General features: G+C 36.4%; 1 protein-coding gene and 1 long non-coding RNA gene across 7 annotated transcripts in view; one reads left to right on the forward strand and one right to left on the reverse strand.

Moving 5' to 3' along the window:
- The window catches only part of PTPN3 (protein tyrosine phosphatase non-receptor type 3), a 119,160-nt gene that overhangs the window by 29,966 nt on the left and 69,337 nt on the right, over positions 1 to 19,857 (reverse strand). For 5 of the 6 annotated variants that reach the window (XM_064430036.1, XM_064430026.1, XM_064430046.1 and 2 more), the window contains 5 exons: positions 17,988 to 18,160; positions 13,130 to 13,264; positions 11,475 to 11,651; positions 2,208 to 2,231; positions 171 to 369 (listed from right to left, as the gene is read on the reverse strand). In XM_064430036.1, the coding sequence (XP_064286106.1) occupies positions 171 to 369; positions 2,208 to 2,231; positions 11,475 to 11,651; positions 13,130 to 13,264; positions 17,988 to 18,160 (708 nt within the window). Of the gene's footprint in view, positions 1 to 170; positions 370 to 2,207; positions 2,232 to 11,474; positions 11,652 to 13,129; positions 13,265 to 17,987; positions 18,161 to 18,334; positions 18,711 to 19,857 lie in introns of those variants that run through there. The other variant, XM_064430064.1, reaches the window with a different exon arrangement.
- Positions 18,740 to 19,467, forward strand: LOC135306355 (uncharacterized). The gene is made up of 2 exons (XR_010367153.1): positions 18,740 to 18,873; positions 19,237 to 19,467. It is a non-coding gene; the product is annotated as an uncharacterized LOC135306355 (long non-coding RNA).

The raw sequence follows: 19,857 nt of genomic DNA on the forward strand, positions 1-19,857 counted from the left end.
GTAAGCTTGTCTATCACACAACCTTGGATAAATATGAGTAGCAACATGAGATCTACTCTGATTACTACATAAAATATGTCCATCCTGAAATACAGCCACCAATTTGCACATTCCCAAACTGCTGCTCAAAGTCACAGTCCCTGCTAGCCCTGACACACAAGTGCACACACCTTATCGCAGTAGTACTGGCTGGAGTCTTCTGTCGAGCTGCTTTTCGTAACGTTGTCATACGTTTCTAGGAACTGCTTATCCACCCCTTCCAGTGGGTAAGAGCCAGAAATGTTGCCAACTCCATTGGGAGACCGAGCCAAGGCTTTAGGTGAGAGACGGGTCAGAGAGCTCCGCGTCGGACTGTTTCCCAATACGTTCCTTTATTTTGAAAGGATAAATATTATAAAGGTACTGTTATCCAAATTTTTAAATTAAAGTATTTAAAAAAAGCAAGTTCTAAGACTTAAAAGATTTAACACCACTTCTTAGTGGAAGTGCAGGGAAACAGGACTGGAGTGTGATCTAAGCCTATCATTTGTTCAGTGGACATCCAGAAAAATGTTCAAAAATTCTGGAATAGCAAAACCATTTTAAGCAAATTATTTGGATGTGAGCAGTGAAAGGCACTGTTGCAGTGGTACAGGAATTCACAGTAACACATGGAGAGGGCTGAGCCACAAGGAAAAGGCATTTCAGTTGCCAATTTTATCCATGAAAAATCTTTTGCTGTGATTCCACTCTCATTCCTGAAAAGCATGTAGTTTTTTTTAAAGATACCTCCATCTCACAAGTGCCATGTCAACCTTATCCCTGTGGGAGGAGACAGTTTGCAGAAAAGCCGGGTAAATTGTCAGAGAAATAGGAAATTAAGTGACAATGAAAGGTTTAATTGCAGTTAAAAGTATTGTGTCATTGAGGTAGTTATAGCCACACTAAAGGACCCAGAACTAACTTAGGGTACAGATCTGGCATTCAAGAACTTCAGCATTCAATGATAACAAAAGTCAGTAACAAAAACGCTCAAATCTGGGAATTGGCCAAGTTGCCTGATGGTTCTCCAGGAGTTCCCAAACATTCATTTAGCTACATTCCCTCTCATGTAAAGGATCACATGCAGACCTCTCATACAACCAATCCCCTTCTTTAATTGGACCAAACTCATGGATACCATACAGACCAACTGCTCCATCCTTATAACCACCTAATGGGAAGATATCTGCCTTGGGGAAAGCTTAAGGTACAGCAGCATCACATTTTGACAATGTTAAAGAAGTACATGTTTTGCCAAGTAAACCTTGGCATTAAAATTTGTAAATTCAAACATTTATTTCTGCTTTGGTATTTGTCGATATATGCTAGCTGTTTTGAGCTGTTTCCAGCAGCCATTTTGAGCTGTCAATGAAGAAGTAATTCCACACTCCAAGGAGTGTAGCTTTTAACATTGTATTGCAGCAAACTTTGATATTGCAGCCACTTGTTTTTTGGCCTGTGAAAATCTGATCAAAACAAACGCAAATGTCCTGAAAGATGCCATCAAGGAAATGTATTCCTGCCATAATACCTCTGACTTTGACTTAGACTATGTGTACTTGGCAATGACAATGAGGTGTTTCATGCAGTATTTTCAGTTACTACAGAAAGTGGCACTTTCTGAATGCATTAAAAGTTTCAGAATGCTTTGAAGTAGTGAACTACAATTACACTGTCAAAATTCTGGTTTTATCTGATAGTTTCCAAGACTTTTCATGATTCTGATAAAGTCAATGTTAAGCAAGAAGGAACTCTGTGTATGTAAAAACATCCTAATAATTTTTTCAGAACACAGTAAAAAAAAAACATTTCACTTAAAAATTGAAATTACAGCCAATGTAATGATTTTTTTAATGTAGAAAAGAAATCTAACAATACCAGAAAAATATTATTTCAGTCAATGTCATCTGGCACTATATAAAGAGTCACCACATAAAATTACCAGTGGATTTTTGCATTATTAAACTTTTGTAACAGCTTCTAAGCAACTTTTTTTGTTAATAGTGATGAGAGATCTATTACAACTTAAAAGTTTCCAAATCCTGAGCCCAAAACTTTACAATCATCATTGATTTATACATTTGTGTCTTTTAATCATACAAAACCACTACTTTGAAAAGTCAGTTGAAGTTATATATTTCATCATTTATCTTAAAGAGATAGAACAAAGCATAAAGAAAACTCACTTTGGTGATTCTTGTTCAGATGACCTGGTAAAAAAAGCCACAAACACAAAAACAACATTAAATGAACAGAAATTAAATCTTCAAGAAAACAAGAACTGATCTCCAATTAAAAAAAAAAAAAGCCTGCATAAAAGCCAAAAGTTATGCTTATAATAAATTAAAGAATACTTAAACCTATGGTGAAAGTCTGAATCAGATAACTAGGGTGTTTATGAGACACTCAGCAAAAATCCCAGGGCAGCTCTGATCACTCACTTCCGCTTTTGATAGAAGCCCAATACAGGCAGCACACATCTGCTACTGCAACTCAAACTATGCAGGAGTTTACACAGGCAATCATTTAACCCGACACACTACAGCATTTTAGAACATTTTAGTGCGGATTACAATGACTACAGATGTCACTGATTGTATTTTGTAAAAGTCAAAATGTGGCAAGATCTTTATGTTTATGTAGCCAGAAATGAGCACAGGTGGCTTCAGAAGCTTGACATTTCCAATGCTTATTCTCATGAAGTAAGAGCAGAGAAGGTGTTGACAGAAAACTTTGAGAAAAAGCATAATGAAAGAATTATAGCAAGGTTATAGCAATGAGGAGAATCTAGAATGGAAATCAAAATTTGCACTGCACAGCATTTTCCAATGCATTCAATTAACATCATCAAAAATCACCTCCAACAGCAAGTTAAGTGATATGGCATAAATTAAAACAATAACAGTGCTATTAAGACTAATTTTAAAGTAAAAGTTACCAAAAAAGCAAAGTTTAAGGCAGACTGGATAATTTTACAAATTCATTTAAGGTGTGATCAAAAAATCCTGGAGTGGTATATGTCCATGCTGGATAAAATATGTGAAGTAGTTCTGTTTGAAAGAAGACTTACTGAATTGACAAATTATAGGAGGCCATTCACAGTCTACAGTTAAATTTTCAACTCATGCTCTCTAAATCATCCTTAATACTAAGAGTTACATACTACATTTCACTAAAATGACAGTAAAAATAGCACCAGTATCAGTCTAGTTAAGATTTCTTGCATGTAGTTTGACAATATTAAGAAATTCTTCATTGAGAGGCAGAGATGGTAAGGCATTTGATCCCTGAGGAATTTTGGAGGTTTGAGTTCTGTGTACTTTTAATCCTTTCAAAACATTAAGATTCTTCCCCTTTTATTGCAGTCATATCTAACTTCTGACCCCACTGACATCCACCCCCACTTACCCACTGATATTTCTGGTTCTGTTTGTCCACAATCCCCAGAGAATTTTTACCCTCTAAGTATAAGCAGATCCTATGGGAATGCAAACTCACCTGCTGCCTGACCAGCCTGCATCTAAATGAGACAAATAGTGAAGTTGTACTTTAACTCCTCAGTGAGAGGACAATGTCATCTTGAAGTTTTGGGATTTTCTTTCCTGCCTAGTCACTGACTTTCACTAATCTTGAGAAACTTTGCATGTTCAAAAACTCATCTCCTACATTACATTTGATTGCATTGTCCAAATATTCTCAAGTGGAAACAGAAGCAAAGGGGCTGTACAATGACATAAGCCTTATTTCCTTAGGAAGTCACACTAAAAATAAAGAAACATTGAATTTATTTTCATTAAGCTAAAGGATTTCCTTGTAAGGCAAAGACCAATGAAACTGTACATTTTTTTTTACATTTTGCCACAGGAGACCTGCAGCTCAATTACCAAATCCTGTGCAGAATCAAAAGCACCCAGAGTTAACCCTTTCAAGAGTCTTCATCAAAAATGTACAGACATGGAATTGTGATGACAATCAGTATAATGCCCTGGTTTTAATATATAATCTCCACTCTATCTTCCCAAGAAAAAGAGGCAGTTTGAGAAAGAAAAAAAACAATTTGGGCTTTCATTCATAGACCTCCTATAAACTTACAGTAATTTTTTCATTATCTCTACCTTTGGAAAATTGAATGTAGGATATAAATTCTTAGTACTATTTGATGTAGATTTATTTGTTGTAATTATTGCAATTTAATTCAAACACATTAGCTCTAAAAGACTGATGGGAAGTTCTGTAACCTTTTAAATTGGGAAGAAAGGTGATCAAATATTTTTGGAAGAAAAGTGACCAAATTCAGCGTCTAAAAGAATTCATCAGAGACAGTACATCTCTGTCTTCCTAAAATCCTCAGGAGGTCAGCATGCTAGAGCTGCAGAATTTTGCACTCCAACACAGTTAAATAGTATTTCTATAATTTAATTACTCAGCAGTATGATAAAATACCCTAAACATGAATAACTAGGTGATTTTTTTTTGGCTACACAGTGTTGCACAGTTTACTAAGCCATATTCCTCATTTCACAACATACAAGGTACTGTATTTTAAGTCAGTAAAAGACAACACTCACCAGACCAGCCATTCAACTTTTTCATCAAGGAAGAGAGCTCTTCCTTGCAAGGAGATTAAGCTTTCCATTGGTGCAGCAAACAAGCAAACTCTTCAAAACTTGAGGTAATTTCTCTTCCTCACTTCACAATATAACTAAAATCATGCCATTCCAATCTTGCATTCAGTATGGATTGATCTATTGACAATTACCTTTAAATATAGGTCTTTGCCCTGAAAAGTCTAACTCTCCTCTACTATCAAAAGGACAGAATGGAAAGGTTTTAAGGAAAGACCCCTCCTCCTCATTTTGGTGTGACCTACCAGGGAATTTTGCTATTCTGAGAACCAAGGATGATAAATTACAGCAGAATAAAACCCCAAGAGAAAAGGGTCAACTGAAACAATAGCACTGTAGCAAAACTCCCCCTTTACAAACAACTGAAGGAAACATCTGTAGGTTTTGCCCTTGTGCTGTTCTTGAAGTCCTTAAAGCTTCTTTCATTGTAACACCTGCAGGGCTGGGGAAAGTGAGTATGCCAGCACTTCCATTATCACCTCTTTTCTGAAACTCACCATTACACTGGGTTTTTTTTATTCATAAGCAAAATAAGTGGAAGCTATTTGCTGAAACACCTTTTAGAGGAATTTACACACAGATTATTCTCTGTGAAGAGAATAACTGTGTAAGGTGTCATAAGTTTTTCGTACTGTATAATCAAGAGATTATACAGTACAGAAAACTCGAGGACTTCATGGCATACACAAGCTTTTCAGTGATTTCCTAGAAATTCCAGTCATTCACATTTGTAAGCTGCTACCATCACCTTAAAGGGATACTTTGTTACTCTGCATTGCCTCAATTGACTGCACCCAGTTTACTGGCTTGCCAAGAAAGTTTCATGTGTTTTGATACACAGCAACTGCTTGGATTGCTGCAGGTTTGCCTTATCACAGATTTGCAATTCAACTTTGAGACTTTCCATTTAGATGCAAAATTATTGCATTTTGAACTGGCAAGGAAAGTGTAGTACATTTGAATAAGGATATATATTTAAAAAGCAAAGTTTGCATCTAAGCAAAATATATACACATACTATTTTCATGTATATTTGGGTGGAAAAGCATGTAAAACTTAAATTCTATTAGTAGAAGCATTATAATTCTAATTTGAAACTAATTGAAATATTCCCAGCTCCACTGTCTAGTATTAGGATCTCTTCATTGAGAAAGGCTGAAGTACACAAATAAGGACAACAGAATTTTGCAAAATGCAACAGATTTTGTAGAAACAAAGAAATTATCATATCTGTATATGATTAAGTACTAAGGATAAATAACAGTTTAAAATTGGTGGGGGGGTTTCACTTATTTGCAATTTTCTACCCAAAAAGTAGCTATGGGGACTCGGCTGGATAAATCTGAAGAGTACTTTTACCAACAGTAAAGCTTCAAAAATTTTCCTCTCATGAAAAGTCATATTTTAGTTAAACTAATGATGTGTTCCCTTAGTACATTCACCAAAGCTCACTATGCAGCCACAGTGATTGTCTATCAAATGCTAAGCTAAAAGAATTGAACAAATGCAGCATCCGTTCAGGAAATCTATTTTCAGTGCAATACCTTCACCAGATGATACATCACACTCACACTAGGAACATATGTGCACTTCCAGAAATTCATAGCACAGTGCAAGTGAATTTCCGTTTTGTATATTAGTTCATCATTTCATTTCCTTCCCCTGCAACGCTGGGGCTGCACACGTTATTCCATCTGTATCACTAGCAAAAGATAGTTCTACAATGTGAATTGAAAGATGCTTATAGCTTTGCAAGCATTTCAGACAAAAGTTTATGAAGAGATAGATTGCATTTATAACAAGAAGAATTACAGACTCAAAATAATTTATATTGGAAGGGAACCTGAGAGGTCACTTAAACTCTTATTCAAAGAATAGGCATCAAAGCTAGATGAGGGTATTCGGGTCCTTGCCATGTTGTGTTTTGAGGTTTTCCAAGGATGGAAAAAACTCCACCTTTTTGCTGATGTATAAAAAGGCTTAAATAATCAAAATGTGATTCCCCCGCCCCCCCATTATCTTCTGAGCATTTCCCTAGCTATAACTTGCGACCAATGCCTCACGTTTTTGCTCTGCATCTCCAAGAAGAGTTGGCTCTCTATCTTCCTGATAATCCTCTTCTGGCAGAGCAAGGCAACAGTGTGACCAACCCCTCCTCGACTCCCCCAGCCTTCTGGTTCTCATGCATCATACGCTTGCACCTGTGAATAACTTGCCAGATTTATCTCATCAATCAATGTATGACTCTAAATATATGATCTATATAATTTCACCTGTCAGGAAGCTTTTCTTGCTGACTGTTACTATACCTTATAACTTAGAAATATGTTTTACAATAATCAACAGAAAATTTCACTAATCTTTTCTCTTAGGCCAGCAAATCTACTTTAAAAAGTACCAAAACACTTGCTCCTACACAATCCGCTGTTCCAAACCAAACAGACATGTTCAGTTTATTTAATTACAAGGTGAACAGGAGAAACTGAATACAAATCAGATAACAAGACCCTCCTCCACACAGCTTATCAAGTTACTTTTCCAAGCCAACAAGCCAGTTATTTTTTCTCTTTAGCACCTTGTATACTGTGCTGGTTTTGGCTGAGGTAATTTTCTTCACAGTGTCCAGTATAGGGCCCTGTTTTGGATTTATGCTGAATTGTGTTTTGGATTTGTGCAGGGCTGATAAAACAGAGATATTTTTGTTATTGCTGAGCAGGGCTTACACAGAGTCAAGGCCTTTGCTGCGTTTCATACTGCCATGCTGGTGAGGAAGTTTTGGGTGCTTGGAAGGTTGGGAGGACAACCAGGACAAGTGACCCCAATTGACCAAAGCGATATTCCAGACCATATGACATCATGCTCAGTGTATAAAGTGAGGAAAAGAAGTCAGAAGAAGGAGAACTTGCAGTAATGGAGTTTGTCTTAAGTTACTGCTATATGTGAGGGAGCCCTGATCTCCCAGAGAGGGTTGAACACTTGCCTGCGCATGGGAAGCAGAGAATTAATTCCTAGTTTTGTTTTGCTTCTGTGCATGGCTTTTGCTTTCCCTCTTTAACTGTCTTTATCTCAGCCTATGGGCTTTCTAGCTTTTGCAATTCTGATTCCATTGGTGAGGGAATGAGTGAGTGGCTGCGTGGTGCTTGGTTGCTGGCTAAACCAATGCAAATTTATATATTCTTCCTGACAAGTACCCTTCCCATTCAGAAAAGTGCATTCAAAAACAGGAAGAAAGGCATTAAGAGGGCAAACAACAGCTATATTAACACTCTAAAGAATTTAATCTATGATATAAAAAAACAATTTAAAAATATTTTTAAAAGCACAAGCCATTAAACCTGAATTCACAAGGTCAAAAATAAGCTCTTCTCCACATATAAAGGAAAGGGGAAACAACTCCTATACAGGTAACATGACTAAGATTATCTTGACCTGCCAAAATAAATTACTCTTTCTTTCAGTGATCCTTTGCACATAACACCTTCTTTTCTTATAGAAACCCGAGATTACTAACATTCAGTAAAGGGGCGGGTGCAGGTGCTGGCCACAACATGGGTCTTCCCACAAAGCCATAAAAATCTTAAGTCCATGAACAGAGAAGAGTGGAGTATACTCCTCTTTCATACTGAATGGTAGAACACCATGCAGCTTCCCACACTTGAGTTCTTGGAAGTTAAAAGCATTACACAACAGTGGTTTTCAGTTTTCATTTCTCATTGCCTAGTGAAGGGTGAACATCTGTATCACCTCATGTACCCAAAGATGCTTGAGAAAAAGGAAAGGAAAAAATGAAAACAAGAAAAAATAAAGTCCAAAGATCCATAAATAGTATTTGGTTACATTGGCTTTAAGTGTTCGTGGCAGACCTTGGTATTTCAAGTTCACCAAGTGTTCAAGAAGTGTATTATTGAAACATTTAAAATGACATTTTTAATTTACACCAAATACCTTAACATAAAAACACCAGCAAAATCATTATAGAAGTTTAAATTTTCACTTATTTCTTGAGGGTAAAGGGCAGGCTAGTTTATTTTAAGGAGTTATTCTTTTAGCTTCTTCTAAGAATTCATGTACAAAGAAATATACACACATTAAGTTGCATTTTAATTTTTTTTCTTTTTTAAAGCTACCAATGCAAGAACCAGACCTTGCACTGGGGATGGCCAGTGCAGCCTCTCAGCAAAAAACCTAATACCTGATAAAAGATCAAGCATGTCAAAGTGCATGATTCCAAAACAACTAGTCTACTGCCCCAGTTAAAACCAAGTTTGATTTGAAGGTTACTGCATAAATCAAGGATGTTTTGGAATTTCCTAATATGATATTGAAATAATGTCACATACTTCAGTATGACTATTTTATTTTTCCTGTACCTTTGCCCCTTAAGTGACACAGTAGCATACAGATCACAGTGGTGTCAGGGAAGGCAAATCAGCAAGGATGACTTGTTCCTCTACATCTCTGAGTCTCTCCTTATTCCAAATTTGGAAACTGCAGTGGTACCTTTATCAAGACAGACTGCAACAGTGGTAATCTTCAAGCACTATACCAGGCTAGACAAAGCAAAAAATGCAGTAAAAAAGAATTCCCTGGACAAGTCCATCAGTCTGCCTTTAAAAATAACCAGCTGTGGGTTCGACCTGTTCAATATATGGCAAAAGCCCAGGGGAAATGTCCATATTTAATACTGGATATGCAAGGTAAACTTTTTTCTTACAAAACAGATTTAGCTGATAGGGTACGATTTCACCCACCAACACAGCATTCCATGGAAGGAAAGATTTTGTACATAAACATACTTAATTTCACTTTGCATCTTTCAACAAAGGAAGTGAAATAAGTAATAACTATTGTAAGATTGCAAAAGGAAAAAAACTGAAATGTGGACTAACCAACTTCAGTGTAGAGAAAAAGCGGGGGTTTTTTAATGGCTACTATTTTACCTCAGTTGTTAAAAGGGAAATTACTAATGACTATTTGACTTCACAAAAATCTAACAGTCAATACAACAAAGAATCATTTATTCCATTCTTCTTCCAAAACACACAAATTGAATTTAATTACTCAGATTTATGCAGGCATTTTTAAAATTTACCCGCAGAGTATCAAATATTATAAACATACCCAAAAAACTGATAGTGCATTTGGGATAAGATATAAGAAATAAAGCAATGATTTATATGTGGTAGTAACAGTAAAAATCTCCACAGTGAGTGTTATTACTAAGATTCAGCACAGTCACTAGGGCTCAGAAAATACATGAATGTGCTATTTTCAAATTTAGAACATCCTTTTTTTCATTGTCTGAGAAAAGACATGAAGGCCGGCATTTCCACTCCATTCTCAGTAGTATAAGATAACTGAAACAGGAAGCAAAGGAAAACTACAGGGGAAGAAAAGAAAAAGGAAAATAAAAAGTCCTACAATGTACTAGCTGGCAGGACACAATTTACCAGTCACAAAACACAACATGTTCTGTCTACAGCTTCTACCTTAATCATCTCTTATGTTTGCCTCTCAATATTTTTATTCAGAAAATACTTCTAAAAGTGTATCATCTGCAAACTTTAAACACAGCAAAGACATGTTTTCCTATGTATTACTATTCACAAAATCTAAAGGCCTAAATTTTATGTATTACCATGGCTACTACAGCCATTTGTACTAACATGTACTATTACGATTCAGCTGCCTTCCAGTCAGAAATGCAGAAAAATGAAGTGACAAACTTAAAATCCTTAATATACTCAAAAGAGTGACAAAATCCAAATATGCATACAACGTGTCAATTTTCCCTTTTTTTTTGTAAATTGAAAACTCTCTGCTATAATGTCACAATAATATTATTATAGAATTTAAAGAAAATAGTTTCAATCAGAATTTAAAGCTATATTTAGTTCCTGCACACTGTCACAGAGGCAGGTGAGTCCTATCAACTTCCATTAGGATATTGCTTCTCAAAATATACGTCGCCTTAAAGTCACTAAGCATCACTAAAAACCATTTTTCTTTTGCAATATTACAAAGGAACATGCATTTCAATATTTAGCATTCTCCCCAGCTGTAAGTTTTAAGGTAGCTGTTTTCTTTTTGAGACTGAACAATTAATGACTTCGTACATTATTTCTGAAGCTGATATTGTGATAATCTGATATTCATTAAGAAATTAGTGTAGCTATACATATAATACATTAACAAAGAAATAATCAGAGTGCACAAAGACAGGTGCTTCAACTGGCAGCAAATCTAGCAGTTGTTAAGGCAATGCAGAGGAGAACAAAGTAGGTCCTCAAGGAATACACCCAAAAAGCAGACACTGCCTTTAGACAAGCCATCGACAGTTGCTCTGAAGAAAAAGATGGATGACCACCAGCATTATAACATTCTTGTGTATACTCAAATGCAATGCCTCTTTCAACTGACAAGGCTGAGATGATGATGTGGAACGTGAGTGAACTCTTAAAAGAGTTCGCTAAGTCTTTCTCCCCACAAAAAAAGAGTTTCTGACAGGTAGGAAAGGGCTTGCAAAAGCTACTAGGAAACAGGATATTACAGATTTGAACAGACATGCCTTAGTAGTAGTTCTAATTTTACTAATAGCTCAACTACTATGTATTATTTAATGATGAAGGGTTGGTATGCTTTTGACTTGCATCTTGTGTCATAGCATTTGCAGTATAGCAATGGGTCAAAATAAAGCTTATGCATGTTTGAACTCATTGTAGCATTGCAACTGATTGTGATTGTTTCACACTACAGCTCTTTGGGTTTTTTGTTTGGTGCTTTTAAAATAATCAAAATAGGCAATGGATTGTTTGCAGAAGACCTTACCTCCTCTGTGGACTACGGTTCTGAGAGAACTCTGAATCACTGTCCTTTGACGTTGGAGAGCCCTTGTATGTGTAAAAGACATCCTCTGTTTCGGTAATATAACTAATCTCGTTCGTAAGGTTATCTACAGATGAGTGCCGTGGTTTGCGGATTTCGTGACGTAGTCTAGGACTCCGCCTTAAAAATACAGAATACAAACACAAGCAGGAAGATTAGAATATTTCATGAAACTTTATAAAAGAAAAACTTCTATCGTATTGCAGTTATGATCTGAATCTTCACACCACGCCTGTAAGTCTCAATTCAAATTAATCAATTTTTAAGCATTCTGCATGGTATACTAGGCAATCATACACTGTTAGTTCAGTACACTGAACTAATTTGTGTTTCTCCCCCTGTAAAATGCAATTTATATTATTACATCAATCATAGGATAATTCTGGTTGGAAAGGACTAATGGGGGTCACCTAGTCCAATCTGCTCAAAGCAGGGTCAACTAAGGCCCGAGCAGGCTGCTTAAGGTTTTATTCACTTATATCTCAAAAAATCTGAAGGATGGAGACCACAAAACTTCCCCAGGCAATGACTGTCCATGTGGTGAAGCAGTTTTTCCATTATATCATGACAAAACCTCCTTTATTTCAACATATACTTGTTGCCCCATTCTACCACTATGCAGTAGTGAAAAACCTGGCGCAACCCTGTAGCTGGCCTCCTCCTAAGTAATTCTGGGCTGTTATTAGGCATCTGGGAAAATCCTGCTTCTCCAGCTTGGACATGTGCCACTATGTCAGCCTCTACCCACAGGGTAGGTGCACCAACCTCCTGACTACCTCGGAACTGGTGGTCTTTGCTGAGCTTGCTCCAGTTTGTGTCTGTTTTATATTTGCAGACAAAAAGTGCTGCAGCATTCTAATAAAATCTAGAGAATGCTGGGCCAAAAGGGGCTACCACTTCCAGTGACCTACTATCTACAACTCTGTCAATTCTGCCAGGTTGGACTTGTTTGCTGTCAGGGCATACCAGATGGCTCATGTACCACTTCTGCCTATAAAGATTACCGGGCTGTTTTCCAGAAAGCTGCACTGCAGACAAGACTGTTACACTGGGTTCTTATTTCCCAGGACACTATGTTTGTCTCTGTTGAAGTTCACACATTTCCTAATGGCTCATTTTTCCAGATTATTGAGATCACTTTGGAGAGCAGCCCTGGCCCCAGGCTTATTGACTCACCCCCCAGTTTGGTGCCATCTGCAAACTTTATGATCAAGCATATCATTGCCTCCTCCAGGTCATAAAGAGGTTAAGCAGGACATGGTCTGAAGAGCAACCCCTGCAGTCATCTCCTTTTTGTTGTTGTCCAGGTTGAGTGTGACCCATTAACAGCTCCCCTCTTAGTACATTTTTTAACATTTTTTTTAACCACCCTGTTGTCCACCCATCCAGAAACATAATGTCTTAACCTGGGTAAAAGATTTTGGCATGAAAGCCTTGCTAAAGTTGAGGTGACACCCACCCTTCTGTTGTCATATACATTCTCAGAATAAAAATGTTTAAATATATATGTACACACTACATAATTACTCTGCTAGAGCACATACAATTAGAAACAGTAGGAGGCTAGAAGGTGTGGAAAAGGCTGAAAATTGATTTACCAATTGGGGGTAACAGGAGGTGATCGGGAAGGAAGGCTTTTAGTCTCTAGGTGCTCAACTGATAAGGATCGTCTCATAGACGGGTTCCAAACCATCCCACCTATCACTTTTCTGCAGTACTGGTTGTTTACAGACCTGAAAAGATATAAAACAGCTTTATGTGAGTTATTTTGCATAGAATACATAAATTAAATAAAATATGCCTATGAAATTCCACTTCATAATTTAAAGCATCCCCTTGTGCCTACCCCTCCTTACTTATACATGTACATTCTCACAGAGACATTTGCTGTCCCTCATTTGTGACAATAAAAGTGATTGTTAATCCCTGCTACATTGCTTATCAGAAGCCTGTGCAAAAATAACTTTTTCTGAGAATTATTTTTAACCCAATTGTGTTTAAGAGGACAGAGGGGAAAACAGGAAATTCAGTATCCCCTACTGGCACTGAACTAAGTGCCTCACAAAACACAGTTCAAATACAGGTAATATGTTGTGAAGCTTCCCTGTTAATATTCACAAAGGGGTAGCAATTCAGCAAGAGCTTCAGTGAGCACAGGACAACTTCACCCTCTACCTGCTGCCTCATCAATTAAGAGCTAAACCAGATTACACTCTATTGTGGAAGGAAGCCACCTTTAAGTGATGTATTCCTTATAGAGATAAACCATTAAAAAAAAAAAAAGACAGGAAAATAGGATGTCCAGGTCTGGACTGCTTCTTTTGACAAGAATCTGAGAAGAAAAGGGCTGCAACAGGATAAGAATCACAGCCAGGAAAGCAGTAAAAGTATCTTAATAGTCAAAATACACAGCATAAAGAAAATCTTAAGTAGAATGAAATTGAGATAAACTAACTGTTACGCATAATTTTATACAACATTCCACAAGTCGAGCTGAGAGATAAGCTCCTCACCCTTAAGTTTACAGGCCTAGGATTTCTCATGGAAGAAACAATTTATTAGTTACAGACAAAACACCTTTGGCCTATTAAGCCCTGAACTGTACATAATGGGCAGCTGGGCAAGCAGGCTAAGTAAGGATCTTACTACAGAGCTGAAAAGTCTCAATTTTCCATAGCATTTAAAAAAAAAGAAAATAAAAATGTTACCAAAGCTGTGGCTATTATGCGAAAATCAAACCTTAAGCATGCTTTGCATTGTATTACTTATTGCTAATATAAGAAAAAGAAAAAGCAACCCATAATTTTTTTTAATACATACTGAAGTATTTCATATATCTTGTTCATGATTTTAAAGGAAATCAATTCTTTCATCTTCTAAATGTACTTTAAAAGCTTCTCCAAGTATAGAAAACAGAAGAAAAACTTGGTATGAAGCATCTACATACTACAATCAGCTACCCATGTATGTGTCCATGCTTAGTAAACAAAGTTCATCAGTTCAGGAGAAGCTTTTGGCTACGCTACCCATCTTATTTTTCTAAGACTTTGGAATACAATGATAAGGTACCAGCTACTCATCATCTTCAGAAACAGATGTCTTTCAAAGAAGCCTTACATAGTTGGAGCAGAGGGAAAGACTGGAAAAAGATGATGTGTTATGAAAAATGCATTGTGAAGAACTCCACATTAATAAGCTTTTCATTTTCATAAGTGGCTGTCGAGGCATTTTCCAACACAGACAACTTGAAGTGCAACATAACTTATGTGATGGAAGCCAGAACCCTAAACCCTAATTCTAATCTTAAACCCCTAATCTTAACCACAAAATCACTTATAGAGTATGTCTCTAGATATTTCAGTTAAGGCACAGAAGATAAATAATCTCCTGAATTCAAGTAGCTGCCCTTCAAATGCCAAATATCAGCATATTTCTCAGCAAACATTCTGGGAGGCTGCCAAAGCCTTTCTGGAATGCACTGTACTATCTGGAAATGATGCTTCCTTTCTCCTATCTATTTCTGAGGCTATTCTCAGTGAAAACTACAGAAACATTTTTAAGCTTTTCAACAAGAAATGAGAATGTGTCTAGGAGAGGTTATTCAGCTTTCAGTCCAAAATTTACCTCTCAGAATCTGGGAGATGTGATTCAGCCTGTTCCTTGAACAAGGCTTACAGATGATTCATACAACTGAGCAGCCTAATTTAAATGGAATGCTTCTAGTACCTTAAGCTAGGAGAATCAAGAAGGGCACAGGTATGTGCAAATGAGAAATTGTAACTCAAGTACTGCAACTATCTGAAATTATGCAATAAATGCCAGGCTATCTGCCTCAATAAGGACAGAAGAATATAGAACAAGAAAGCCATAAATTCCATAGGAAAACCTGTGATACTTAAGATGGTAACCTGAATGTCACACCCTCCAAAGCTGATGGAAGCTGCATGAAAAGAATTCTTGAATACAAGTCAATCTTAAAACCTCCAGGACTGCACGTTGTGGTCAGTGGAGCTTTTGTGTGCACATTTGGTTTTGTGGTTTGGTTTGTCTGTGTTTGTTTCATTTATACAATGCAAAAATTTGTTCCCTTTCATAAGAGAGAATGCAGAATCTCTTCTTTGGTTGTGTAACTTCCACATAAGCTCAGAGCCATCCTTGAAAAGGAACATGGAAAATCTTACAACATTCCACAATCATAAAGAAGTCGGAAAGTAAAAATTTTCAATATGTGAAATATGACCTCAGAAGTGATTTCTTCCACAATTTTTCTTAAATCTTTTGAGAAAATAATTTGCTGAGTTCATAGGAACCACTCAAAGCTTTTCAAAATTACTGTTGCTTCTTGTGTAGTTAAGGAGCCTTTCACAGCAGTGACTGCTGAGTTACTTCTTCCTCATGTAGATCCCAAAATTCATGCTTACTGCTGGTATAAATAAGGCCAAAGAGGTTATCCTAAGCTGATGGAAGGTGTCTCTATAACTGATTCTTCCTCTGGAGATTCCTTAGAAGTCTAAGTAAGGAATTAGTACAGTACAGACAATGCCTCAGAGCATTGAAATTATTTGAAAATAATTATTTCTTAGTAATTCAGATCAACAATGAGAACTGTCCTGTATGCTACAGACTATTAAGAAACTGTAACAGCAGATGTGTCAAAAATAAAATGTTTTGTAAAAAGATGAAATGATACTAAACTGGTACCCTTTGGAACTCATACTGTTTTCTTTCTTACGATTAGAAAGGCTGTGGAATACCTGTGTGTATATATCTGTCCTATAGGAGGTTCAGGATTTTCAATCTCTTTGCGGATTTGAAAGAAATAAAGGACTCCAGGACCTGACAATCCAACAAACTTTGAGTCATCTCAACACCTCCACTTCAGGAAAAACAAGGTCATAACACTCCATAAATGAGTTAATTCTAAAAAAAGGGATTTTTAAAATGTTATAAAATTAGAATACTGTTTGTACAACTACTTTTCTTTTCCAGGACTTAGAAACCAGATCATCCAGCTATTATCTAATACTAGGTGAAAACATGGAATTATACTCCAGCAGAAAGCACAACATTTTATCAGAATTCCTACATTGTCCTCAAAGGTCAAATGCTTCATTTACAAGCAATACCAGTGCACTCGGTATTAATTTCTGCAGTATTAAGAGACATCAGAGTGTGAAAAGTCAGGAAGCCACCAAAGTCTGAGAAGCCATTTGAAGCATGTTGATATCATTCAGAAGTTGAAGCTTATCCAATAGAAGACAGAAAATCAGTTTGACAAATTATATGTAAAGTTAAACTGTTAAGTGAACACACTACAAAAAACTCACTACCCACGAACAAAAAGAAAACAAAAATACTTCTCCAAAAATCATGAGAACAAGCAGGTTTCTAGAGAGTCTACAGATCACCAAACGGTTCAAGAAGCCCCCCAGAATCTCTCATTCAGGGAAGACAATGACACAAGACTTTCTTTTTCATTCACTATTAAAATGAAATATTTTTAGTATGTTTCAATACAGAATGTTTTTTGGGGGTGGGATGGATGAGACATTGAAGACACAGGACATGACATCTTTGGAGCTGTATTGCTGATAAATGTAACAACAGAACAAATAAACATAATGGAAGAAATAGCTGTGACTGATACTTGTCAAAAAAATGTAAAAGCCCCTAAAATAAAAGAGCAGTGTAAAAAAAAGTCACACAGGATAGCCAAAATAAGGGCCAACTGCAAAGAAATGGAGAAGGACATTGCAAAGTCATGTGACTGGACAATAAACTGGCAGCTTAACTTCAATGAAAATAGAGCCCAGTTACTGCATAGGGGAGGAATAATCCCAGCTTCATATAGGAAAATCACAGGCTCTAAAGAATTACTTCTTGGTAACTAGATCTTAGACAACACTAGGAAACTAGTGGTTCTAGTGCTCTGTAACTAGAAGAATCCAATGAGACAAATAAAGGATTAGAAGTGTCACAACAGGGGTATCTTGAATACCTGAATGGAAGAAAGTTTTTCATCTTTGTGTCAGTAATAACTGGTTGGTGTTATGCACTCCAGAAATTGCCCTAACATATTAAACAGAATGTGCACATGACACTAATGGCTAAACATTTCAAACATTTCTGTTCTGCAAATTTTCTTACCGGATCATTAGCTACAGGACATTTTTCCTTTCCAGTGTTTTTATACTTCAGACTGAAGCAACAAGTTGAATAAATAGTAGTAAAACTTAGATCCAAACACCTTTTGAGGCAGTCATAAGAAAAGTTCTACTGTAAGGAGATTACACTGCAGAAAGTGAAACCACAGCCATATAACTTGTCAAATGGTTCATATATAGTTGTGTTAAGCTATTGTCAGGACTGAACTCTGCCACTCCAACTTGAGCTATTACTGACACAAATCCTCCCATTCCCATCATAGAGCAAAACGTGCTTTCACACAATACTTACTTTGCTGGATTTCTAGAACCCAGAGTCCAATAATGTGATAATATCTTTTTTTCATGAGGTAGTGACTTCTTTGCCTGAAAAAATGTGTGATGCTCTACACAAGATTTCCAAAGATTTTTGCATGCTCTGTAATTTAACATGTTGAAGGCAACAATATGCTCTCTGGATTCATTCTGCAACAGTAGGGAACACCATGTTTCAACAAATACAAGTAGATGAAACAGTAAACAAGGTCATAAAAAAACAATAGAATTATTTTAAGCTTAAACATGAAAAATACATTGTGGCAAACAAACAAACAAAAAAACAGCATATAGTAGATTTTGAGCTGGAGATGACCAAAATACCTCTGTGACTATTTGAAATTCCAAACTGCAAAATGTGCACTTTACAAGTTCATGAAATGTTAATAAAACATTTAAGTATAGAGTTGTAAAAATTTTGTATATATGAGTATCATGTTATACTGATAAATATATTTTCAGGTTTCCAGTGAGATTTTGACTTCTTAAGACAAACAAAATTCTTTAGAACATTCCATTAAGGGTGCAATTTCAAAAGAAAAAAAAACCCTCATTCTTTGAATTCAAACTCTTCACGTAAGGCTTCAATTCAATAATGTTCTTTCAAGTGCCATAAGTATACAAAAAGCATATTCTTGACAGTCTTTCAGAAGAAACTGAAGATGTTAACAGTGCTCTTTCTTTGGGGAAAGAAAATAGTTGTGATGGGACTGGAGCTGCTGGGACTGCTGTAGAAATCCACTCCTGCTTGGATGATAATGTGATGTCACAATGAGGAGGTTCAGAAGGCAGCAGAATATAAAACTTGCATGTCTCGATGCAAACTCTCACAAGTAACTTCAGAGCCAAAGTGCCAGTGAAACGTGAGTACAATGTAATTGTGCCACCAATGTTTATCCCAAGAGTTTTGTACAAGAGAAAGCTTTGGTTAGTTAATCTAGTTATTGATGGAAAGAAAGTGGAATGAGAGCAAAGCAAAGAGTAGAAATAAATGTAACATGAGACCTGAGTCAATTGCCAGCATAGCTCAGCACTTAGTGAAAAAACACGTTTTCATCACTCATCTTTCCTAACTCCTCTAAATTATGACTGATTTTGACATCTCAACATATAATTAGACAGGCAACCTTTTGCTTGTTCACAGCAACAATCCTGTTGGGAAGTAACTACAAACCATTTTGGCTGGTACACTCAATCTGTTTTTCTTGTGTTCTTTTTATTTCTAGGTAGCCTTTTACAAATGACAACTATCTGAGACCAATCCTGCATTTTGCAAATCACTTCATGTCTAGTCCCAAGAATCTGTGGCTTCAGACATGCTTTTAAGAAAAACAGTGAGACTTGAGACAGAGAGAAAAAGATTTCCTCTTGATTTTACATAAGCATTGAAAAACATTTAACTGATTACAGTCTTCAAGGAACATTTTCCCTATATCCATTAAAGCATTTAAAATGTATTTCCTTTCAAGATGTGGGTTTGTTATTTGAGTCTCTTGTATACTGGTAACAATTTGTCAGTTCACCACAATTGCTTCTTAGTAGTTACATAAAATAAAGCAGGAAAGCAGAGCAAATCTTAACTCAGAGTTTCTTGAAATACGTAAAGCATACATCACAAGGGTTTAATGACAAATACTATTTCTGACATACTCTCTGTTGGTTGAATACCACTTGAAGGGTTTTACTACTCCAGCAGACAAATAAAAGTGTATAAATATTTTTGTTCGCCTGAAGCACTGGCCTTTCAATTACCACAAAAATTATTTTATCCAAACATCTCAATTATACTGAGAAGCTACAGTATAAAGATAAGCAACTAAGTACATCTAATATCTGTTTTTAAATTT

Source organism: Passer domesticus, chromosome 1 (genome assembly GCF_036417665.1).
Source record: "Passer domesticus isolate bPasDom1 chromosome 1, bPasDom1.hap1, whole genome shotgun sequence".
Lineage (NCBI taxonomy): Eukaryota > Metazoa > Chordata > Aves > Passeriformes > Passeridae > Passer > Passer domesticus.